This window comes from Cyprinodon variegatus, unplaced genomic scaffold, assembly GCF_000732505.1.
Source record: "Cyprinodon variegatus isolate N-32 unplaced genomic scaffold, C_variegatus-1.0 Scaffold185, whole genome shotgun sequence".
NCBI lineage: Eukaryota > Metazoa > Chordata > Actinopteri > Cyprinodontiformes > Cyprinodontidae > Cyprinodon > Cyprinodon variegatus.
Genome location: NW_015150638.1, coordinates 1,213,690 through 1,238,475, shown reverse-complemented (window position 1 = coordinate 1,238,475; position 24,786 = coordinate 1,213,690). Strand labels below are relative to the sequence as shown.

Here is a 24,786-nt window from a genome sequence, read left to right as displayed (position 1 = left end):
TTTAATAAGGTCAAAATTATACGTACAGTCTCATTAGACATAGCAATTGGAACACAGTCCATAAAAAACCTGAAGTATAACAGGTTTCATAACCACTCTTATCAGAAACAGACAAACTCATTCAGTTTGTTTCGTTTGACTTCAAACGGCTAATTTTTAAAGCATTTTCCATGTATATATTCTGTAGAGATGGAGTCAAGCATTTCCAGAACCTTTGTTTTTCTCCTATAACCATTGTTGTTTTTTTTAATAGATTAAACCCCAGTGTGTTCCACAACTTCCCATGAGCCTCTTGGGCAAGTGACCCTGCACTGCTTTGACTGTGGATCTCTTAATGGGATTATCTATTCTCAGGACAGGAGAAAGAAAGGAGGAGAGAGGAGAATGTACCAAGGACAGACAGTAAACCCTTCGCTATGAAGACGAACTGAAAAAAGCTCAATTAGCTGAAGCAGACTTCTGGTTTGTTCTGGTTCACATTGAGGCCGACGCACTGATGGGGACAGTGGCAGGTCAAATGATTTCCCACCAACTGTCACTTTTATTTCATTTCACATGTTTAATTTGAATGCCCCAATGCTTCTTTAGAGGTTTCCACCTGAAACAAAAACAGACGGACACAGTTCATCCAATATGCCGGACAGCGACGAAAGTGAGGAAGGTACAAGCGTAAAGAAAGATTAATAAAAAGGATCAGAGGATGTTCTGGACCTAAGTTCCACCTGGGTTCATCTTTCTAACAGAGACGGGTCAGGAGGATCCATCGGTGAAGAGCTGGAGTGATATGTCCATCATAGAGCGAGTAGGCCTCAACAGGTGAGACACATTATAACAGCACACGGTATAGAAAAGTTTAAACCTAGATTAAGTTGTTGACTTGTTTTCTAACAGCTTGGACATGACAGAAAAGGACTTGGAGGTAAAAGATTTACAAACTGTAAATTGTTTTGCAATTCCCAAAGCATGGCTGTATTTGATTTGTTCAAGAAGTTTATCTGAGTTTGAAGTAAGAAGCAACTGGATTCCAAGAAACCAATAAAAACCTGAGATCTGACGGCGTTTCTAGACGGCCTTCTCTCAGATCGCCCTGGCTTTTCGCTGTGACCAGTACACCCTGAGACAGAGGCTGCAGTCAGAGGAGCACGCTCGCAACCTGGCCGAGGAGAACATCCACCTGGAGCTCACACGAGGCAGGGAGACTCTGGAGGTACGGCATGGGGGAACAAACCAGGATGGTTTTTTTATATTGTACATAAACCACAGTTCAAAATACCCAAAACATTTGTGGAAACTATTACCTCAAAGTTTTTGAGTTTTACATCATGATGTAAATGCTGTAAAAAGATAAGTAATTCAAATGTAACTATTTTAACTTACGTAAAAACTTTAAGGTAATTGGTTTCCACAATTTTTTTTTCAGTATTCTGAACTTATTTGGATTTACAGTGCATCTTTTGGATTTTTTTTAAGTTACAGTAACAGAAATCCATTGTATTTTTAGATATTTTATTTGAAAACTCAACATGAAGCGAAGCCATTTTGTGAAGCTGAAATAAAAAGTGGCATGATCAAAGTGTTTCCAAGGTATTAATAGGAAAAAGGGGTTTCCATGCGTTTGTATTAACTCCACAAAATACACAGAGACATGCATCTTTTGGGTGAATGTCTCCACCACCTTCATCTAGAGAATTAACATTTTCCTGCCTCAGTCAGATTGGATGGAGAGCCTCTATGAGCACGAAATTCTATCTTCCTGCAGGTTTATTACTAGGATCTAGTTGTGGGATCTGAATAATCCAGCCTTTCTGCTTAAAATAATGCCTAAAACTTGCATAAGCCACTTTCAAGTCAAAGGTTGTGATCTAATAGAAAAACTAATTTGGCATGGAGATATGCGGTCACCTAGGTTTAACTAATCTTAAAATTATTATTAGTTTTTATTTTAATTTAGCTTTGACTTCTGGTTTTATTTTCTATTTTAGTTTAAATCAATTTTTGTAATCTAGTTTAGTTTTTATTTTTAAATAATCCTTTGTTTCAGTTTCTTTTATATAATACGTCTTGCATACCGACATCAAGACTAAAAATAAGCAATTTTTTTTAGATTTGTTTTAAGTTTAAATAGCCATGTGTAAAAATTCCTACTGTATTTGTCTACAATTAGAAATGCCAATAGAAGTTTCCCATGGTGTGATTACATTAGCATGCTCTGCATCTGGGCTTAAATTAGGGCTGCAACTGACGATTATTTTGCAGATCGATCAATCAACAGGTTAATTGATTGGCAAAATAGTTGGACAACAATAATCAGACAACCAGAGATAACCAAAAGGTTCCTTAAAGAAGATTTTTTTAACTAAATTAAACCAGTTGAAACTAAAATGTTTCCACTTGAGGAGTTCTGGATTGTAAATATTGACTGACGACAACTTTTTTTTTTTTTATCTTAAGCGCAAAATGTTAACATATTTTCTTTACATTTTAGTATAATTACTGCTCTAAGTGGGTGGCTCTGTCAGCTAAAGGCATGTCTTACAGTCTCTCACTCAATTGAACGATTAATCGAGCACTAAAATAGTTGACGATTATTTCAATAATCGATTAATAACAATTAATCCTATTGTTTCAGCCCTAGCTTAAATAAACATAAGAAGTTAAAAAAGAGTGAAAACTTGATCTGGAAATGTATGGCTTTATGATAGTAAGGAGAGGAAGTGTGTTTTTCTTTAGACCTTGAAGGGCCTGTGTTTGGACAGTAAGCGCAGCAGCATCCTGCAGAGGCTGGAGTTGTGTCTGGACATCCTGGGTGGGACGGTTGAGCGAATCTCCAGCACAGCAGAGGTGCTTGGCGCTGTTCACCAGGTACATGTTAAAATGTATATATACAACAGAAGAGAATTGGACTCTTTACTAAAATATAGTAGTATGTGAGGAATGATTTAAATAACAGACATTTAGTCTTTTTATACTGCAAATGGTTGTAAACCTGTTTTGTTTTATTCACACCATAACTGGATATTTACGGAGGATCTTATAGGAGGCTCGAGTGAGTCGTGCTGTGGAGCTCATGGTGGCTCATGTGGAGAGTCTGAGGAGACGTCATGACAGACATTTAGCTGAGCTTGAAGAAGCTAAAAAGACAGTGGAGCAGCAGCAGTTGAACTCCAGCCGGCACAGCATTAATCCAAGAATCATCTCAGGTTTGCATCATCTTGCTTGTCCTGTAATGTTTTCCCATGTTTTGATGCTTATTAAGTAAAAAAACAATGCAATATCTCTCACAGCAGATCCAGAAAGTGATAGAAAGAGGAGAAACTCTAATCAGGTGGGCATGTTTTTGGCTTAAAGTTAAAAGTATTGTCTAAAATAAACTCTTCTTACTAAATCTGTCTGTATTTTAAGAGCATCTTACGTCGTAGAGTCAGTGCATCGATCATTTCTAGCCCAGCTCAGGTAAGATGGTTTCCATAAGGAACTCCTCTATTGTTCTATCATCTTTAATAATTCAATCTTCTTCTTTAAAGGAGAAGAAAAAGCGAGATTTAAGGAAGTGGACCTCCACCTGCAAGAAGCAGTCCCCTCCACTTTTGTCTCCTTCCCTGAGTTTAGATTCTTGCAGCTCTGTCTTCACTTCTGGGGACAGCCACTTAATGGATGAAAGGTCAGCTAGGAAATTATAATCTGCAGTGCATCAGCGGCATATAATTATGCTTAGCTTCTAATAGGTTCTGTTACAGGCAGGCAGACCCAGATCGAGCATGTACTACCTTTCCAGATCTTTCTGCTCCCACCCCAGGGAGCCCATCAACTGAAGAAGTGATTCCTCCAAGTACGCAGAGCAAAAGGTATGGCCGTTTGCAGGGACCACCTCTCTAACCATATTAGATGGGCTAGTCTTAGTTTTCTTGACACTTATACATACAGGTGTGCTTGGAAGTTTACATACCCCCATTAACAGAAAAGATCAATTCAATAGTAATACACATTAGTAATTCAAATAACACAAAGCTGAGAAAAGTAATAATAATTAAAGATACTGAACATTTCCTGATGATTATAAAAAAACAAACACCTGATTTCAGTTATTTCCTGAAAAAAAAATGTTGTTTGGTCCTCTATTGCTCTGGTGTTTAGGGCCTGCCCCTCTGCAGCCATGATGAGTGCCTCTGTGCTGTCCTTTAGTCTGGCTTTGTCTATCCATGGGTAGGATTTCCTGAGATCGGACACTTCGGTTATGTTTCGGTGGTACATCCCGTGTAAGGGCTTATCCTCTCATGACGGAATCTCCAGCAACTTATCTTCTGTTCCCCATAGTCTGAGACATTCAGTGACCACTTTGTGTGTTGGAACCTTTTCCTTGATGTACTTTTGGATCTTGGATGCTTCATCCTGGATAGTGGCTCTCACGCTCACTAGTCCTCGGTCTCCTTCCTCTTGGCTAGTGTACCGTCTCAGGGGGCTGGATTTGTAGTGGTACCCTCTGTGGATAGTTTGGAGCTTTCGTATCTTAACATCTGTGGCCTGTACCTCATCCTTTGTCCATTTTATTATTCCTGCAGGGTATCTGATTACTGGCAGAGCACAGCTGTTTATTGCCCGAGACTTATTCTTGCCATTGAGCTGGCTTCTTAGGACTTGCCTTACTCGTTGGAGGTATTTGGCCGTAGCTGCATTCCTTGTCACCTCCTTGAGGTTGCCATTTGTTTGTGGGATTCTGAGGTACTTGTAACTATCCGCAATTGTTCCTTCTGGGAGGGAGACCCCCTCTGTGTCGACTACCTTCCCTCTCTTAGTCACCATTCAACCACACTTCTCCAGTCTGAATGACATCTGGATGTCTGTGCAGTAGATCCGGGTGGTATGGATCAGTGAGTCTATGCCTCGCTCATTCTTAGCGTACAGCTCTGAAGGATAGAATAACTAACAGAATTTCTATTTAAATGTTTTTAGTACTTTTAAAGAATTTGCAATACCAAAACTGTCCCTAATTAAGCAGACTTATTGCCATTATGTTTCTGTCTTAATATCCTTCACGTTTCCTGATACCCTAAAAATCTGTTAAAGGCCTAAGATGGATTCAGCATTTAGACATTTTTATTCTAAAAACAATTTACAGCTATATGTCTATATTTTTTAAATAAAATTTAAGGACATTTTGGGCCGGCCATAGACATGCTCTGCTTATATTGTGCAGTAGAGATGATCGTTTCGTCTCCTGGAACATTTTGCTGCCAGAAAAGCTCTTTTGTCTCATCTCACCAAAGTTGAATCCTACAGTGGCGGTTAGCAAACCTTGCTAATTTTTTTATTTGTGAGACAGAAAAGACTTTTTCCTAACATTTTTTTTACCAAAAAAATGTGGGTATCTCGTTGGATTTTGTGCTTTTTTTGAGTTTAGTTTTGGAGATTTTTGTATTTCCTTCCTTCACCATCCCTGTTAGGAACTTTGGGTCTCGTCCAGCTTTGTTTCACACATTTCCATTTAGTATTATGATCATTGTAGTCATTGTGAGTGAGAGTTAGTCTGATTTAACATTTGAATCCCTCCATTTCCACATTTATCAAGATAAAGAAACATCTGGTTTACTTTAACTGAGTTATTTTCTTTTATTTTGAGAGTAATCAAGATTAATGTACCTCTATATCATATTTATACTCTTAAGATAATACAGGGTAAAGTATTGCTTATAAAACATTTTATTCAACAGGATGAATTAGAAAGTGAAGTACTTTATTGCATTAATCAAAATTTATTTGCATTTATTTTCTTTTAATTGTTTAATGTTTGACTTCCCCCAGTGTTTTTTTTTAAAATAAAGATGGGATCTTTTTCAACTACTTTAAAGTTTAAGATTAAATAGAATTTATATTTCCAGTGTAACATTGTGGATTTGCAATATTAAATTATTTTTCTCAGGCTTCCAGTAACTGTGGAGGATGTCTGCTCAGGTTTCAGTTAATTGTTCAAGTAAAAGGTCATCCTTTGTTTATGCTGATTTACTTTTTTCTTCCGTTTTTAAATTTGCTTATGCAGATACACGGTTAACAGCTTACAACTGCTTGGTTTGTGGACTAAAAAAAGGATAGTTAATACAGGTTTCTGTGGTTATTTTTGTTAAACCTGCGCTAACATTTCCCCATTTTAATAGTCTTCGTTACAGCCTCTCTCTGGATTCTCTGCAACAAAGACAGAAAGCCAAAGCAGCCGTTTTAAGCAAAGGAAAAGACAGAAAGGCACAAAGTATTCAGAGACAAATCTCCATAGGCACGTAAGTGAAACTAACACTCCTTATTATTAATTTGTTTTTAAATGGCGTAATTTGAGTATAATCTAGGTGGCAAAAATCGCTTCTGCCTCTTTCAGGTATGGGTCCCCTTGTAAGCAGGATCCTCTGGCGGTCCGGTTGCATCGCTGCCGATGGGCGCGCTGCTACACCAACCTGCTGGTGCTCCTCTGTGTGTTGATGCTGACTTACGTAATGTGGAAGCTTCATGAAGAGGAGCCTGAGCCATGACTGGAAAATCATTATTCTCTGCATAGATTCTTTAAGAAATAAAACCCATTCCCATTTCTTTTAAGATTATTTATTATAAATATACAAAAAAATACCTCATCACTCATACAATCAAGCGGTTAGTAAAAGCACAGCAAACTGCAGTTAAAACATTCATCAGACCGCTAACAGGTCGGGGATTCATAAAAATACTAAACTTTAGGTTAAACATTTAAGTAGGTCCAATAAGTATCAAATTGTTATAAATCTATGTTTCAAGAGAAACCTTTAATAAATAAGGTCAATTTATATTAATAATGTGGAAACCTAAATGACAACTAGAGCAAGTGACTTTATAATAAAAAATGTGTTCCAGCCACAGAAAAAGAACCTTTGTAGTCAATTTCTCACATTTATGAGATTGCATAAGCCTCACTTCAGCTACAGTCTAATATAAGATGACCACAGATAAATAAAAGTGGCATTTCACCTTACATTAAGTTATAAATAATTACCACACCGGTACCAACAGGTCCAATTTTTTCTGCATTACGTCAAACAATCTCACAGAGAGTCTAAAGTCTCAATAAATACAGAGATAAATAAACAGGAATAACTTAACGAGCTGGAGGTTGAAAATTACACCTGGCTCACAATTTCCGCATCCTCAGCCACAAACCACTGGACCGGAGTCCCATCTGCAGCTCTCTGGAGGACCAGGTTACCCGAACCCTGAGGGGGGAAAAAAAAAGACCCTTACATCAGTCTTAATACTCATGAGATGTTCTTAAATGAGTCAAATTTGTTTTTTTTTTAACTCAATGTAACAAGATAAAACAACACATTTTAAAAAGGTTTTTAGTGCCACCTTCAAAAACATTGAAGAGGAAAAAGGCTTTAGAAGCATGACAAGGAGGAACCTTTTTGAACTGAACTATTGTACAACATGCTAAACTATATGTGTTGCAAGAAGCCAACATTCCTCCCTGGTCCTAATGGTGAAACATGGTGCCAGCATCCTGCTGCAGGGACATGAAAGCTGGTCAAAAGTTGATGGGAAGACAATCTGGGAGGGTAAACTAGATTAGAGATCAGGATGATAGATTATCTTCGTTTAAACCGTTATCTACCTGTACAACAGTCTCACAGCAACGCAAACACTGTGTAATCTTCCTGCCTCACCACTAGAAGGCAGAATGTCCCAACATGAACATGTCCCTGTCTGATTAAAATAGAGCCATCAATAGATAAACCTTCAGATTGCCTGGGATTAAAATGTTTATAAGGAAAAGAAGATGAGTTTTAGCCGCTGCCTGACTTCTCTAAACATCACTGGTTTTAAACAGGTTGGCTGCACATCATTTTCTTCTGATTTCTGTCACACCTTTTATTTTCCATGGCTTCAACATTTTTTCAGTGTGCTGGGATGTTTCCTAAATTTTGATAAGTGCTAATAGAGATTTAGTACTTTTTTCTGTAAAGAGAATGGCAGCTATAATCGCGATGGAAGAATCGCATTTGTAGAGTGACCATATGTAAAGAAATTCAGGGCCTTTAGGAAAGCACTTTAAATACCTTAATGTTTCCATAATAAAGAAATCTGCTGACAATCGACAGTATGTGCTATAAAAACAAGGACATGTAATATATGTTTTTTTTTTAAGACAATAAATGGCTCAAGCTTATGCAAAACATTTGTTGCAGCTGGGAAAAATTTTCATTTCTTTAAGATTGCAAAAGAAAAAATGTCCCAACTGCAGACTTAATGCACGGTTATATTACACCTCTGAAGATTTGCTCCTTGCAGAGACTGTATCTGTGTTCAGCAGCACCTACCTGTTCAAAGTGGGGCATGTGAGGAGAGGTGGGGCTCATGATGCTCTGATGTTCTCCACAGCGTGGATAGATCTTTTGCAGCTGATTCCTCTGATGCCAGGACTTCAGCTCCTCTGACACGATCTCCCGAGGCATCAGCCTGACGGCGTGGTTTGGGTAGTCTTTTAGCGAAGGTGTTCGGACCAGTTTGGTGTAAGGAGGAGGGGGCTTCAGGATGCTCCTCTGGCAGGGAGTTCCTCTTTGCAGATTGCTAGTCCCAGGGGGTGCAGCTGAAACTTTCTTTCTTTTGTCCGTGTCTTGAGGCGATAGAGGCCTGTTCTCTTCCATAGGTTTGACATTTCCAGGGCTGGACTGAGAATGGCTGGTCCTCTTATCGGGGGTGCGGAAAGAGGAAAGTTCCTTCTTCTGTGCCCCGAAGTGGAATCCGTAAGGCGGGGGACAGAGTTTAGGAATCTCAGAAGGTCTGTCCCTTGCAGGAGAACAGACGTAGGAGGTGGAGGAGTGCTCCGAGCTGCTGTCCTCTGAGCTGGACTGGTAAGGACGCGGAGGGGAGAACTCTGGAGAGCGCAGCATGGTCTCTGGAACACAGCGCTGCTGAGGCAGCCTGGTTCGGCCGCGGCTCAGCCGCTCCATGTCAACAGTCAACTTCTTTTTGGGAAGTCTGGGGGAATAAAAACTACATTATAAACTCTATAAACACCAGAAGAATAACATGGAAAATATTTGAAAACACCATAACCTCTTAAGGATCAACTTTTTAATACAGCCACCATATTATCAGCAATCATGTTCCAAAAACTAATAATAAACATAATAGCTGAAGCTGACTTTCTATTTGATACTGTTTTAAGAGCTAATTAACTATTTTTGTTTTAGTTGCATCTAATCTAACTTCAATAATCTATACTTTAAAATCTATAATACTGGAGACCATACGTACTTCAAAGATCTAAGGAAAATGTTAATTTAGACAAGGATGTAAAAAGAGGAACAAAGTTATTTCTGGTGTGAAAAAGCTCTCCTTTGAAGTCTGATAGTTATAGCTGCAGTGAGTGAGGAAACAAAGCTTTTAGTATTGGTTTGACAAGATTTAGCAAGGTAAGTGCACCGACAGTCACTCTGATTAAAGGTTTTGTGGGGCAGAACTGACTGCATGTAATCCAATAAAATTATTATTTTTTTTGCCATGTTATCTAAACATGTGGAGTTAATTGGGGGATGTGTTTTGTAAAGTCTTCCTTCGTAGGATCTGAAGCTATTCCTGAGCCCAAATGCCCACTATCTCTGCAAAAATTTATCTAACAAGTCATTGAATATTCCTTTAAGAATACTATCCATATATATAAAAGTTATCAAAGACAAAATATATGGTATAAGAGCCTGCTGCAGCGCACATGTTGGTAGGCTTTTTGGATGTTTATTTGGAACATAAGTGGTCTCTATACCTGAAAGACTGGGAGTATTGTCGGCGTACGAGCAGCTCTGGAGTAGAGGGGGCGCTGGTGGACTGGTTGTTGCGCAAAGCAGAGTTCCTGACAAACTGTGTGAGAGGAATCCTGCAGCTTTCTGCAGACAGCTGGACTCCTGCTGGACTACTGCATACAATCAAACAGGAACAAGACAATCAGCAAAGCCTTGCCTTCTTTTAAAGATCTGAATGTCTACAATACAAACCAGGAGGGTCTTTTACTGTAATGTTTTTCATTTAAAACAAAAGGCTGCTTTTAAATTATAATAAGAAAAAGCATGATTAAAATATAACAGTAAGCCTCTGCTTGATGAGACGTTCTCAGAGATCTGTTTCTTACCTAGACCTGCTTCTGCTGGCTGACTGAGGTTTTGTTGCTCTCTGGTAAGGCTGATCCAGACTGGACTCCTTCCATGGAGAGTTCTGGATTGGAGAGCGTTCATACTGCGCATCCACCTGGCCTGAAGGCTGATGGGGTGAATGCAGAGGGTCTGAATGGGGAGTGTCCAACACTGGGGGTGAGTGCGGGCAAGATGAATCTACGTCTTGAAAGGATACAAAAAACGAAAGGTTTTCCTCTTTTGCAAAAAAATTTTTTAAAAAGGAGATAAAAAACTGACAGCTCAATTCTAAATGTATCTTAAATATAATAATAAAAAACGCCACTTAACTTTAAAACTTTATACTGTTTCTCTCTGTTTATTAGTGTCTCTGTGCGATCTGCTTTTACCTCAGGCACTCATGTGTAAAGTCAATCATGTACGCATGTTAACTCACCATCATCCAGAGCCACCACATCAGAAAGGGAGCTGTCATCAGAAGTATCTGTGGAGAAAAATCACACATTTCAAACTTTCATCCCACCCACTGCATTTCACAGATAGTCCTTAGGGAGCAGCAGCATAACTCACCTTTACTTGGGCTGCTTGAGATGGAGATGCAGGGTGAGTTACACTCACTCTTGATCCTGTGCTGGAAAACAGCCTCCTGCAGATCTTTCACTTTCTTCTCCTCCCTTTTGCACTGCTGCAGCCGGCTCTTCTTCTGTGGTTTACTGAGGTTCTCCTCGAGGGAGAGCTTTCGGGCCGCCTCGTAAATCTGTCGCTGGACCGCCAAGTCAGTTTCCAGAGCTTGTAACTCTGAGTCCTAGGATAAAGAGAAATATGGAAAGTTGCTTTAACTCTCTGTTTCTTCTTTAAGCCCATCCCCAGTGAGGACTGATGAGGTGGCAGCTGGTACCTGTTGGTCCTGATGGATCAGACCTTCATCCAGCTTGAAAGAAGCTCCGATCCTCCTCCTAACCCGAGGCGGCTTCTCATCAGGCATCAGAGGAAAGTCTGAGGGGATTGAGCCCGTCAGTTCCTGTGAAACCAAAACAGAGCAGCTGATTACAGAAAAAGTGTCACGTTTAGGAATGAAATATTGTTTTCCCATAGAGAATATAATAACAACAAATTATTCCCTGAAACTCCCTGAAAGGGCTCACTTACTGCCTCCCTGATGCAAAGTTTTCGAAGCTCCAGCAGGCAGAGCTCTAGACGTTCTTCCAGAGATTGATGCTTCAGTTTCAGGGCTCTGGTGTGGGTGGTCAGGTCCTTCACCGGAGAGGTGGGGCTGTCTGGACCTGAGGCAATTATAAAACGCGACGTTGAATAAAAATCAGACAAAGGTGCACGCGTTCTCTAACCTCCTGCATAATTAATAAGGATTACGCTACCAACATCCCCGTATGGAAAATCAAATTGAATAATTCTTTTAAATAACTCAAACTCGTTGAGATTTGATGAAGAGAGGCTAATACAGACCAAGGTAACACATGAATATGCTTTTCTTTAGTTCAACAATCTTAAAGGCCTGAGGGGTGTTTTTTTTTAATCAAGCATCAGGTAAAAGAATAAGAAAATTTTAACATTTGAATCTACGCTTTTTACATATTATACTTGAAAGCATTTCCACTACAAAATGACACCAATGATACAGTGAATCCTCTATTATTAGGATGTAAACTACATGATTTCTTTCTTCGTTTTTCAGAAATCTGAGATGTTTTATTTAAGAATATGTTGTCTTTGTTTTAATTTGTTCTAAAACCTGGAATTATATTTACATTTATCATGATTTCATTTTATTATAAAACCTAAAAGGTGTCCGGACACTTTTAGACATGCCCCTGCTCCAACACAGCTAAATTAAATAATTAGATGATAATAAGGAACTGGAGAGAAGCAGCACACTGAGAGTCTAGGATGCATCTTAAAGTTGCTGAAAAACCAACCATCAAGTACTGGATTGCCCATCCCTGCTCTAGGAGAAGAAAAACAGCCCCACAGCATGCTACCGCCACCATCGTGTTTCACTAATGGGTTGGTGTGTTCAAAATAATGTGTGCTGCTACTTTTTTTTGCCACACATCATTCTGCCAAACTGCTTAAGGGATTTTATGAGTTTTTATTTTTATTTTTTTGACTGCGGCAACCATAAAGTCCAGATTTGTGAAATTCACAGTGATCCTGTGGATCAGTGCAGCACATCTTGGCTTTAAACCTCTTTAGAACTTTTATGCCTGCTGTTTGATCACTAATGTTCTCTAACTTAAAACCTGTCCGAACTTCACAGAACAGCTTTAATTATAAGATCAAAACAAAAGCATATTGACCGGAAGACAACTTAGAAGATAACAGGCTTATTTTGTGATGAAGATTTTTAGAGTTGGTAGTGGTAGTGTGTTTCAGCCTTGATGTTAATCATGAAGTGTGTCAATCAGATGCTGATATTGGACTCCTCTTTGGCGTCATCTTTACCAGAGTGCAAGATAATCCCACTGTCTGAGTCGCTGATCTCCTCTTTGCTCTCAATGGCCGTCATCTTGACCGACAAGTTCTTCTGATCACCTGTTGAGATAAGCAAAGGAAACTAAAATGAGAAAATGAGACCACTCCCTTTAGAGAGCAAATGCCCCCCCTCTGTTTTGCTGCCACATGGTTTCATCTCTTCTCCCTCTGCTGCTTTACCAAACAAAAGCAGATGACTGGCGGGTGTTCTTTTTACACCCTCCATCTCCAACCTCCCCCCCCTTCCTCTTAATATTCTCTCCCATGCTCAATCACAAAAGCTGCAGACCCCCGTGGCTGACTCGGCACATGTGCAGAGGTTAATCTGAATCGTGGCGCCATGGTTACGGGGCACGGGGCGACCGGCCAGGGGAGCGTGTCAGCGCAAGTCGTGTCATGGGGTGTTTAACCCCCCCCCACAAAAAAAGAAGCAGATGGCAGTGGGAGTGACATCCCCCTCCTCCTGCTATAGACTGCACCTGTTCCCCCTCCATCCTCCCCTCCCTTCGCTCCTATTCAACCAGTGTCCACACAATCCTCTAGGGGGGCTTTGAAGTGGAAGAATGTCTCAATGCGTGTCCTCGTCCACTTGGCGTCAGATCATAAGATCCCTGCAAGGCACAATGCTGCCCGTTTCACCTAAAACACTCTGCAGAGTTTGTGTTTGTGTCCCGCTCTGCTGCCTTGTTGCTCCTCAGAGAACATGTGACTGTTAATAAGCAAGAAGTGGCTGCTGAGCAGAAAAACAACAACAAATTTGCTATTTTCTGAAGAGCTGAAAGCAGGGCAGGATCTGATGTGCAGATCAGAGATAAGAAGTGCAAATAAAGCCATAGTTCTCACATTTAGACTTAGATTTATTTTGTCATTTTGTATACACAAGTGTAAACAAAAAGAAATTTAGTTTAAAACAGCTGTAGAAAATGTCATTTTTTAAAAGTGCAGCCTGGAAAACAGTATAAACATATATTTATCAGCTTTTGACTCATAATGTCTGATTTCTACAGTCAGGCGAATATAAATAAAAATTAAAACCTTATTTTTTTCTTAAGAAATACTATTTTTTTCTCTCTCTCTGATGTTTAGAGCATAAACTGTTTTCTTATTAGTTAAATTTCAAAAGCAAAAGACACCTGATGAATTGCGACCCCAGTTAGAGTCAGAGTAAAAATAGCAAAATATAAGTGCGCCAAGGATGAACAAACTAATTTAATGCTTTAAGCCGGACATGGGCCCTTGATGTGTTTTAGCTTCTCCTGCTGATTAGATTCATAAAGAAAAACACAAACTTCAGTTTATGTTTAAATGTGCTCCAAATATTTATGACATTTGTTTATATAGGTAAATTCTTTAAAAAATTAATTGTTTAAAACCCTGATATAAAATGATGCTCTATCAATGGCCAGTATGATCTGTGTAACTGCATGTTAATCTTTACAAAGGGGCTGATATTATTCTGTGGATCTTTGTAAACACAGTGAGTTCATTAGACCAATGCAGTGTTTTAAATTAACTTCAATTCATTTGCTCTAATTTTTGTAATAAAGAATATAAAGTGACTAATGTGAAACTTCAAAAGTTATTAGGTGGGTGATGCAATTGTTGGCTTTCAATAACAGCATGAAACTAATGGATATAAATGGATAATAAAGCAATTTAATAAGCTTGTTGATGGACTCAACTGTCAGACGACCCCAAACCATTCTGTCCTTAGCAAGTTTTTGTATTCCCTCTGTTAAGTAGCAGCTTAAAAGTCTGCTTCATCTTGTTTTGCTGGTAATACAAACCAGCTTCCACCTTAATATCAAACCAACAAACCCATCAGGGGATAAAAACACAGGATGGGAGGTAAGTTGACTCAGAGACAGACAGCGTATAAAGTCTCTATAGCTGAGGCTTCAGCCTCTAATCCCCATCTCCTGTCTGAACTGCTGTGTTTGGAGATTGATATCAGGCCCTTTCCTGTAGAGATGAGGGCGACTCCGAGCCTCTGTGAGTCAGGATATTACAGTGCATCCCATTGCTCTCGCCCTTTCAGTACAGCAGCTCATGTGAACTGACACATTATGAGCAGCAATGAGGCAAGCGCTCGAGTCAGTAAAACAACTCTGCAACAAAAGACCTGTGTCAACCCTCGGAAATCTGCTGCGGCCGCAGTATCTGCTAGCAGCTCAGGCCCGAAGCGGGAGACAGGGACTATGTGGAGCTGTAGGCATACAGTTTTTGGGTGAATGTTGCGCTCGCAGACACATGGCTCCATGTTGCAGCAATCTAAAAACTAAAGACGTTGACATGAATCAAGCCACAGGCTGGGTAATGTGGGATTTACCCCACTTACACCTCATAAGTGTCTGAAGAGTTTCACAAGAGTTTGTGGTTGGAGGGTCTGGGCTGAGTGGGTGGGTGGATGGGTTTGGGGTTGAACTCTTGCTCAAATGCCGCTTATTGCCAAAAAATGCTGATTCTGATTTGTCATAGAGTGCATAAGAACCTGAAACTGGGGGAGTGCTGAGATTATTCTGGGGTTAGAGCCAAAAACCATTAAAAAAACAACAATCTGGGTCTTGTGGGAACTGCTGGTGATAGGACCGTCTCCACCCTCCAGCGCCGACTGATGGACTCCCAAACATCTTAATTGGTGGGAGAGAGCCATCATCGCTAATGATGAGTATCTATAAACATGAGAGAGGATGAAAGCAACACCCATTCTTACTGATTCAGTATGGAGTAACATCTACGGAAGTTAATGTTTATGACAAGACATCATGATGCGTATTTACTGTCTGCTAGACTTCCCACACCGCCCATTCCCATGAGCCCCTTGGAGCTGCGGACCGCTGGATTGCAGCCACCACTCTGCTCATTACCACTGTGGTCGGGCCTGGAATTACCAACGGGGACCAGACTCGCAGAGGAAACAGCGAGGCTCACATGAAACCCGATCCAGGCCCTGTTGGAACCCTATCATTAAGATTTTCCTGCTGAATGCTGATACTATGCGAGAAAACCCAAACGACTTTACAGCTTGCATTTTTATTTCAGTCTGACGGAAAGCCAAAATCCATTCAGCAAAAAGGGGATCAGAGTGTGGGCTACTGAAAGAGAGAAGTGCACCGATGTGAATGAGCAGCAGAGAAGAAGAAATCGCAAAAAAGAGAGCAGTTTGCAAAGATACAGATTAGAAATGCAACAAAAAGGCAAAAAAGGACAAGAGAGTTGGCAAAGTGTTGCTGTGAGCAGCCAGCAGCAGTAATAATTAAGCATCATGCCAGCCTCCTCCCAGCCACTGAAGGCCATATGCTCTCCAGACCTCTGTCACAGCTCAATGACAAGGACCAATAAAAGACTGACTTCATTGTTCTCCAGAGGCGGAGGGCCCTGCTGTGGATCGAACCACTCGTCCCTTTTAGGATGGTGTCATTTCTGCCGGCTGGGTTTAGTTTAGTTCATCGGCTGGATGGAGTTACAACTCATCACAGTCACAAAAAGACAAGAGAGGTAGAAGACTCCAGAGGTAACAACAACAGCACAGAGGTGTTGTCCCCGACACCTCAGTAACTTTTCCTGTCTGCTAATATGTGGATTGGTGGAGATTTTGTTTATTCTGCTGCTGAAGAGGAAAACTGCAAAAAAAACAAACCATCCTGTTGCTCCACTCAATGCTTAAAGTAAAAACATCCAGATGTATCCAGCAGATAATCAAAAAGCTCACATACATATTGGATAAAACAAATATGAAATACAAAATATTATGAGAAATAATTTGGTAACAGCACCTCATATAGTTGCTTCCTTAATCTTGTATAGAAAACAAAACAGGACAATCATTCCTCTGCTGTATATCAAAACATCTTTATGCACAGTTTCATATATTTTGTCTGAATAGTTTCATGGTCGCTCTTTTCTATAAAGTCACAGTGAAATATGATGTTTTTCTAACTTAGCAGCAAAGAAAGTGCTGCAACGTTCAACATATAGATGTAAAATAAAAGCAGATAAACATACATCTGTTGTAAACTATAGATCCAAGGCGTTTATATACCAGGAGGATGAATTTTACCGATTTAAATAAAATCTTAACCTAAATTTGGATTTATAAATGGGTACAAAATGTGAAAAATAACTTCCCCATGACTGCTGTTAGCCTAATTTAGTTAAATTCACGCATTACAAATTATTCAAACACAAGTACTTCAGTCCTCTATGCAAGTTGTTTTCTAAGACATAACATGTTTTTAAACCATATCATAAACTTCTAATACGGCTTTCTTAATAAAAATGTTGATTTTTCTAATAATAACAGACTTTTAACAATCTAAAACTTTGACCTTTGTATGAATTATTTTGATGGTTTCCCGTTCATGGGCCCGTTGCATTTTGTTTTTTAACCAAAGAAAATAGTTTAAACATACCTGGCGGTTTGTGTTGCTCTCAGCTACAGCATCTCTTTAGGGGCCGATGCAGTTTTTGATACTTTCTCCGGTCAGATGTGAGAAGAGCCTGGGACCATTTGTTCAGGTCCAATCCATTTTTCTCAGATGGGAGCAATTGATAATAACAGTGACAATATCATAATTTCAGATATCAGATCCTAGCTTACTGCTTCACTTACCTCTATTTTTTGTACTTAATTAAAATGTCTGGGTTTGGAATCATCTATATATAATATTTAGTTTTTCTTACTCACTATAACCTACCCCCCGGTTGAAATGGTTTCGTCCAGCTCTGGTAACTTCCCAGGCACGCGCCAGTGAAAGAGAGGGAGGGGGGCTTTTAATTTGAAAAGAGGCACAAAAAAACAGTAGTTTGGCTGAGCTTAGGTAGACACAGTTCTTTTTTACTGATTTTTTTTTTAACCAAAAAACCAACAGCTTGGTAGTGAGTTAAGGAAATTATTAAACACCGCAGCCTAAATTGCTCAACTCGAATATATAAATGATGTAATTATAAAGAAAAATCACATTACCCAAAAAAAAGGAGTTAAAAAAAACAAAAACAGAAAACGTTTCTTGACATATGTAAAATTCAGAAATGAAAATCTAAGAAAATAATTAAAGTTATTAGGATGTTTTTATTTTATTTCTACAGCATGAAACTGTTCACTTCAGGCCATCAGGCAATGACTTCCGATGCTTTGGGGTGTAATTAACAAATGCACCCAAAAGTTAAATGTTGTCAATTGACCCTTGGTCAGTAGGAGCAGCATGTTCCTGCAAATCAATACTAAGAGTAATGAAAGTATAAGTGAACTCAGGGTAGATAAGCTCCAACTGGACCAATATCATTTCTTTAAGCACTCAAATCATCTTTATTAAACATCCCAACAAAAACATGATCATTATCAAGTTACAGAAAAGTCTCACAATCAACTAAATATGACTTTTTAGTTGAATGCAACAAGGGTCAGTAATAAATCATAAACACAAGTTGAGATTCATTTTTCAAAATATCCTTAGTAGAGCATATTATTATTTCAGATAGAATGCTAGAATCATTAATATGTGAATTTTATTAAATGTTATGGTTACAAGCTATGAAATGAATGCCTGTAAATAAATATAAGCTTTTATATTCTATATTATTTATTATTCTGCTTTTTTACATTCAGAAATATTTCCAGGTTAATTCATAATTGGTCATAACACCAGATATCTATTCGCCTATAAAGGCCGATGTCTTTTGTTCAATGGAAATTATACAAGCTGATTTTTGGCCTTTTAAAGAAAAAATAAGAACAACAGAATTTCATCACTTTGAGTTTTAAAACTGTGATTTTGACTTTCAGTCAAAATTCAAATTAACCTTTGACTTTTAAAGTGAGAATTATTAGATTTAAAGTCATGATTTCCACATTCAGTCAGAATTTTGAGGTATAAAGTTATAACTTTTATATTTAATGTTAGAAATATCAGATTCAATCAAATATAACAGCATCAACTTCCTAATTATGATATTCAAAGTAATTTAGATTACTGTGAATATAGTCACAATCATCAGATATTATACGTGTCCTGATTTTGCTACTAATATATAAAAAAAATAGCTAAAAAACAAATTCAACCCACAGCTGGAGGTTTCTATGACTATCCAGAATGTCTTCAGTGCCTTAACCAGACCCTTGGGCATTCCTGGCTTATTCAAACCTTAAAGCCTCCAGCAGATGGCTTGTCCTTTCTCCTCTCGACCCACGATGGAATGAAAAGATTAGCTAATTAAACCAAGTCCCACATGCCTGTGAAAGCACTGTGAGAGTCCTCAGGGACAGGAGCTGCCTGCAAATCAATCCCCCTTCGCTTTGAATGGCTCTGATATAGAGACAGATCAGTCCAAACCATGAAACCTTTTATTTCCACAGCACACACACACAGATAAACTACAAACCAAAAGTCGTGACAGAAACAGGTAAACCAACATGTATTTTTGTAATGCTGAGGGGAGTCTTACTAGTAGAAAACAGTGCTTTTAAAAATGTTTGTTAGTACTTGCAATGTAAAGAAACTGACATAAATATGATAATTTAAAACTGAAACAGAAAAAAAAGATAGTGGAAGAGGCATAAAAAAAACATTAAAAAAATATTCGGCATCAGAACATTGTTGTTTTCACTCAGCCAATAGTAATACAGGATTTTTAGTAGAAAAAACAAAACAAAAAACAAAACAAACAAAAAAACTTTTAAATCCCTCACCAGAAACAAAACCATTGAGTTCATACAGTAGAAGTTTTTTTTTTTTTTATAATGGCAAAACTTTAGTCTCTACACATAAAGTCCAAATTGAAATGAACAAAGGATTATCAAATGCTGGATTAGCCTGGTGTTTTTGTAATTATCGCTGAGTAGGCAGTGTTTTTAGGGCCACAGTGGTGAGAGGCTGCACTGGCTGATGGCAGCAGTTTAGGGCTGTTCAAACGTCTGTGTGCGCCTCAGGTTTTCTCTGACACGGACAAACTCCGGGATTTTCTTTTGGTTTTCCCGTTGCCTTATCTCCTCCTGCTCGTACTGTGGAAAAAAAAGAACAATAATTGAATTGGAAACACAGAAAAAAGGAAAAGGAATGTTTACCAATTTGAATGAAAAATAGCAAAATTGTAAAGCGTTTTCTTTGGATTAGATTGGACAGACCAACACAAGGTAGAGGATCGTTGCGGAGCGAAAGGAAAATAATTCAGTTTGTCAAATATATCTATGTAATTATATCCTGTAAGGACAGCTGTAACTCTTTCTAGGTATGATTGTCAGCCCTGGACATTGGAGATGTCACTTTTTTGGTTCATTCTTCTTTGTTAAAACATTTCAAAATGTGCCAAACTACATAGAGATTCTAACACATGAATATTCTTTCTTCTAAATGGTTCTAGTTGCAGTCCTGCTTTAAACTGAAGCTCCACCCTTCCTCAGGTCCTCCAACCATGATGCTGCCGCCACTGTGGTTCAACATGTGGGTGGTGTGTTTAGGGGGATGTCTAGTGTTTGCCTTTCAATTTAGATTGACAGAGCAATCATCATGGTATTTTTGCAGTTGTTAATTTTCCACTTTTGGTTAATGTATTGAATAGTGGCTGTTTTATTTATTCATAAGCAATCAGTTGGCAGCACTGGATATTATTTACTGTAGGGGTATCAGACGTTATCATGCTGAGTTAAAATGCTTGATTGGGAAAATCTTTGAAAAATCCCTAGGCCTCTTTTCCCACCTCAATATTAATTCTTCTTTTTGTATAATCTGTTATATGGTGAAGAAACAGATGGTGAAATATAACATGCATCTATTCAGTCAGGCACTGTGAAGATAAATGGTGTAGTGAATCATCTTTCAGCTGTTTATGTGTTCCTGACCTCCTGCAGCTTCTGCTGCCTCTTGCGGAGCTCCGTCTCCAGATCAGAGGGCCGTCGTTGTGCCATTTCCTCCTCCTTGTGAAGCTCTAGTCTGCGCTGCTCCAGAACCCGCTTCAGCTCTGGTTTCTCCTCCAGCAGCAGGCCTCTGAGCAGTCACAAACATACATAGGTCTCATTCAAAAACTAAACCATAGAAGACAGTCAACCACACTGACACAACAATGCAGCGAGTCTTTAATCATGGGGTGGCCTGAAGTATTCCCAAACTGGTGGGATGGTATGAGTTCTGGTATGAGTGCCTAAATAAGAAACATGAATTTACTGGTTAACAAATGCAGCAGTGGTACACTTGTTAAAGAGAACTGCTCTGCTGACAGTCCTACATAAATTCTGCATTTATTTCACCAGAAGAGGATAATCAGAGACGATTTATAGTACCACCCTTGGCTACTACTGCATGTGGTTATACCTGACGTACCGCTTGTGGCTGAGAAGCAGCTCCCTGTGGAGGTGCTGGTAGCTTGGTGTCTCTGAGGAGGAGCCGTTGATTTTTCTGAGCTGAATGATTTCGGAAACGCTGCCGTCTGTTGCTGAATTATGAGCCAGAGGCAAAGGTCCGACAGGCATCTCTGAGGAAAAGTTCAGAGAATGTATAAAAATATACTTACGGTGTGTTTCTAAGAATTGAATTGAGGGCTTGGAAATCTACAAAGTTTTCAAGTCAATTTTTAACCAGTTCTAGAAAAAAATATTGCTTGTTAAAAAAAAAAAAAATCTGTTTTTGGCCAATCTAAAGTTTATAGAGTCTCATTGATTGAAAAGTAAGTTTAATCAGTCCAATCTTTACCCCCATAATAAATCAATCCCCCCTAACAAAGCCAAAGGGAGCACTCTTATATCAATTATATGTTTTATATATTTCTTTTAAAAAGTATGGATCAGGATAGATTTTTTGTTATTAATTTAGTCAATTGTGTATTCATGCAAATGCATTTTTCTCTCCTTCTCCTCTTCTTTGAGTTTTTCCTGCTTGGCCCTTTGACCATATTCTGTTGCCCCACTGTTCATGCATGTGCTCTGTGATACCTCTTTTGTGATTTCCATATCCTGGTTTCTGTGGAATTCAAATAAGAGAAAAAAAAGGAAACAAAACTGGTTAGTAATATTTCAAAAATGATTTTACATTCTGACAATGAATAAAGTGCGTCCCTGATGAACCAGAATGTTTTTTTTTTAATCATCTATTTTGAGCATCTTCTTGGATAAAAGGTGTAATTAGATAAAGGCTAAAAAAGACAGTTCCTGGCGTGCTGCTTAAGCAGGTCAGCCTTGTTTACAGAGGTTACATCACAGCCTTCATCAGAGACGGATGTCGCATTGAGCCGACTGCCTTCACCCACAGCAGGAATATAGTTGATATAGCTCTCATGTTTTGCAGTCCAAACAAAACAGCATGCAAAATAAAAGCCTCTGCTGCACAATCAGGCAGTGACCCCCAAGCACACGCACTGAAATCAGATAACCTGAAGGAAAAGGATCACACCGAGGAGGCAGCAGATGGTACTTACTGTCTGAGCAGCCAGTTTCAAAGTCAGAGCAGCCGATTGGTTTCTCTGTCGAAAAAGTTTCTGTGGAAAACTGCCACGTTGCTGAGCATAATAATCCTCTGGCTTTTTGTCTCCAGGGATTGTGCCTTTCACTTTTTTGTCGGGGACACACACAGTAACCCTCCCTATCTTGTTTCTCCCCAGGGAACGCTGCAGGAAAGCTGAGCTGAGAGATAACGTGTCAGGTGTCTGATCTGATAGAAGTCACTGTTCCAGTCCAAACCTGCAGGACTGACATGGAGTGGTAAAGAAAATCTACTCCATCTGATTTACATCTTGTGAAGACAGGAAACATTGTTCTGGTGCAAGCTGACAATCTAGTTTAGTCAAAACCTGATACAGTAGCAGACTATATAGGTTATGGATCATGAGACAGGCGTGTGGCAGGGAGGTGTTTCTTTTGGAGGCAAAATCTAATGCATTTGCTTCTTTGGATGTATGGAAAACAGAAATTTTACAACATGCTTACAGGTGTGTAGTTACAATACCATCCAGACAACCTCATTATACAATCATTATAAATATATTATGAATATATAACTGTACAGTAGCACTATTTTTTAAGCTTGATTACTGGTATAATATTGCAGTACAACAAATAAAAGCAAGAGAATATTTAGATTACTATGAGGGCCAAACACACTTAATCTAGTTAGATATTGATTTAAAAAAGAAGCACACACTGTACTAAGCAAAGGAATATCAGAACATCAGCAAAACATCAGGAAGAACACATCTAGAGCAAACACTGACCCTGATTCCTGCTATGATCTTAGAACATAACCAGCAACAACTTACTTTTTTAACTCCTGATCCATCCATGGCAGGATGATGGAGCTCCACTGCTTTTCTATCCCTGTCACTGTTTCAGGTTCAATCCATGGTTAAAGGGAAAACCACGTCCTCACTCAGTCAGGAACTCTGATCTGTTTCTTTCCTCCATTCAAGGTCAACATGTTGTTGGTGAGAGACCCAAAGGTTTGGTGTGCTGCAGGAAGCAATTGCTGCTAGTAGACGTTGAAATCTTATTACGCCATTCAAGATTACCTCACAACCCCCAACAGGGCTCAGGATGCTAGATAGGTTAATTACCACAGACGCAAATACAGCTTAAAACTAATGTGGGGTTAGGCTATTAGTTGACTCATCTCCCATAGAACAGCCTCAGCTCTCTGCCAAATGTGGGTTTGGGACTTGGTAAATTATCCTCCCCATTAATTCCTCACACCAAGTTAAAGATGAACATATCCTCTCAAATGTGGCTATGCTTTTGCAAATCCAAGACTTGGTGTTTTCTGTATTAAAGCTGTATCATGTTTTTTTTGTTTTTTTTTGTTTATTTTAACTGAACTGTAAGTACTGATAAGACAAAGATAATTCAGTAGATATAATTAATCTTGGCATTTAGTCAGAACTATTTTCCTATTACATAAGACTAAATCAATGAATCCATCATCTTAACATGTATGACATTTAGCCAAATGTTTGTATTATATTTAGTATTTACTGGTACACTGATGCTTTTTTCGAGAATTTTTGTTTGCACACATTTTCTCATCTTCTTTCTTTATCCTACATTTTTTCATATCGCATATGCTTCTTTTTCATTCATATATCACCGATTTTTTTTTTTAAAGTTTCCCATGTTTTTGTTTACGGAAGAGAGCCAGTGAAAAAAATAAAAAAAACAACTTAACTTGTTATTTTATTTTAGTTTAGTTTAATTTGGGGGGGGTGTCAGAATTTACCTTTTTTTCCCAGATTTCTGACTTTTTTTTATTCTCAAAGAAATTTACTCAACGAAATTAAATAAAGTCATTTTTCTTACTGACCACGAGAGGGCGATGTCCTCCTATTAGTTACATATATCCCATAATTCCAGGCGGCCATCCATTTATAAACCGGAAGCGGAAGCGTAGTCCTCAGAGTGTGAATGGAGAACGTTTGTGTGAGTGAATGTGGAGCGTCTGTCTGTTTGTTCTTCTGTATTTTCTGTTAAAACCTACACAGTGATCTTATTTGATCCGACCTGAGTTTGGCTCTGCTCCGGTCGGAAATGATAGGAAAAGCGCTCTGCAGCCCCCCGTGGCAGTGAGCAGCCGGCGAGAAAAAAAAACACTAAGGGCCTCCACGCTTCGTGCTGTGGTCAGAAGTGATGAATTGATCAGATATACTAGTTCTGGTTGAGCCAGAGCTTTGCTTAAGGCCTCACCGTGGACAATGAGTATAGAGGCGATTCTGATCTAACCACAGCCGAGAAGAAGCGAGGAGACCTGGATGGTGTTACTATAGATTAAATGTTTGGAAGAATGTGGATTGAAGTTTTTCTCTCACCCCTACTGTATTTTTCGGGTCTGGTTAAGTCCTGGATAAAGGCTAGAACACCGTGAGAAACAGTTTATAATTCCACATTTAGTCATGTCCATCCTTCCTAGCTTTTTTGTTTTGAATATTTCACTTTGTTCTTTCCCATTTAGTGGCCTCTATTCTGTTAGGACCATTCTTGGTCTTAACGATGAGAAAAATCTTAGATCTAGGGACGCCATTAGGTTGTACTTTGGTTTAAACCAAGCTGCTGGGCTTTCCATAAAGGTAGTGAGAACCATTCAATATTTAAACACCCCCAAGCACATGTGAAAGCACTGGTACTTTTTTAATAAAGTTAGCTAAGCACAGCAACTTTAACATCTTCTGGTAAATGGATCTACCAAAC

The 24,786-nt window shown here is 39.0% G+C and overlaps 3 protein-coding genes across 6 annotated transcripts; 1 reads left to right on the top strand and 2 right to left on the bottom strand.

Annotated features, from left to right (window-relative positions):
• The first annotated feature begins 665 nt into the window (after window positions 1-665).
• On the top strand, window positions 666-6,593 carry LOC107087469 (protein MRVI1-like). The gene is made up of 11 exons (XM_015379055.1): window positions 666-816; window positions 892-919; window positions 1,067-1,207; window positions 2,731-2,862; window positions 3,038-3,200; window positions 3,285-3,325; window positions 3,403-3,453; window positions 3,525-3,661; window positions 3,738-3,845; window positions 6,150-6,269; window positions 6,365-6,593. The coding sequence occupies exons 1-11, from the start codon at window positions 785-787 to the stop codon at window positions 6,513-6,515; spliced, it is 1,104 nt and encodes a 367-aa protein (XP_015234541.1). The 5' UTR covers window positions 666-784; the 3' UTR covers window positions 6,516-6,593.
• Window positions 6,591-17,115, bottom strand: LOC107087468 (chromosome unknown open reading frame, human C1orf106). The gene is made up of 10 exons (XM_015379053.1): window positions 17,042-17,115; window positions 12,600-12,689; window positions 11,289-11,422; window positions 11,038-11,160; window positions 10,710-10,944; window positions 10,576-10,623; window positions 10,139-10,343; window positions 9,776-9,925; window positions 8,331-8,991; window positions 6,591-7,226 (listed from the first exon to the last, which is right to left on the bottom strand). Exons 2-10 carry the CDS (start codon window positions 12,661-12,663, stop codon window positions 7,134-7,136), a joined length of 1,713 nt encoding a protein of 570 aa, XP_015234539.1. The 5' UTR covers window positions 12,664-12,689; window positions 17,042-17,115; the 3' UTR covers window positions 6,591-7,133.
• A 1,682-nt stretch (window positions 17,116-18,797) lies between these two features.
• Window positions 18,798-23,351, bottom strand: LOC107087484 (protein FAM107B-like). Of its 4 annotated transcripts, XM_015379073.1 has the most exons (6): window positions 22,872-23,346; window positions 22,035-22,304; window positions 21,553-21,580; window positions 20,936-21,095; window positions 20,467-20,611; window positions 18,798-19,629 (listed from the first exon to the last, which is right to left on the bottom strand). In XM_015379073.1, exons 4-6 carry the CDS (start codon window positions 21,091-21,093, stop codon window positions 19,525-19,527), a joined length of 408 nt encoding a protein of 135 aa, XP_015234559.1. In that variant the 5' UTR covers window positions 21,094-21,095; window positions 21,553-21,580; window positions 22,035-22,304; window positions 22,872-23,346; the 3' UTR covers window positions 18,798-19,524. The 4 variants fall into 4 exon arrangements, with proteins under 4 accessions (XP_015234559.1, XP_015234556.1, XP_015234557.1 ...); XM_015379070.1 differs by lacking the exon at window positions 22,035-22,304 and having other exon boundaries at window positions 22,872-23,351; XM_015379071.1 differs by lacking the exon at window positions 22,035-22,304 and having other exon boundaries at window positions 20,945-21,095; window positions 22,872-23,339.
• Between the last annotated feature and the right edge of the window lie 1,435 nt (window positions 23,352-24,786).

Coding starts and splice junctions, on each gene's coding strand:
- LOC107087469 (XM_015379055.1), top strand. CDS start 785: ATGTCCATCATAGAGCGAGTAGGCCTCAACAG. Junction 2,863..3,037: donor TGCTTGGCGCTGTTCACCAG/GTACATGTTAAA, acceptor AGGATCTTATAG/GAGGCTCGAGTGAGTCGTGC. Junction 6,270..6,364: donor AGACAAATCTCCATAGGCAC/GTAAGTGAAACT, acceptor TGCCTCTTTCAG/GTATGGGTCCCCTTGTAAGC.
- LOC107087468 (XM_015379053.1), bottom strand. CDS start 12,663: ATGACGGCCATTGAGAGCAAAGAGGAGATCAGCGACTCAGACAGTGGG. Junction 10,344..10,575: donor TGTGGTGGCTCTGGATGATG/GTGAGTTAACAT, acceptor TATCCTTTCAAG/ACGTAGATTCATCTTGCCCG. Junction 7,227..8,330: donor ACATGCCCCACTTTGAACAG/GTAGGTGCTGCT, acceptor TTCCCCCCTCAG/GGTTCGGGTAACCTGGTCCT.
- LOC107087484 (XM_015379070.1), bottom strand. CDS start 22,895: ATGGATGGATCAGGAGTTAAAAAA. Junction 21,096..21,552: donor ATATGGAAATCACAAAAGAG/GTATCACAGAGC, acceptor ACTTTTCCTCAG/AGATGCCTGTCGGACCTTTG. Junction 20,612..20,935: donor AGCCACAAGCGGTACGTCAG/GTATAACCACAT, acceptor GTGACTGCTCAG/AGGCCTGCTGCTGGAGGAGA.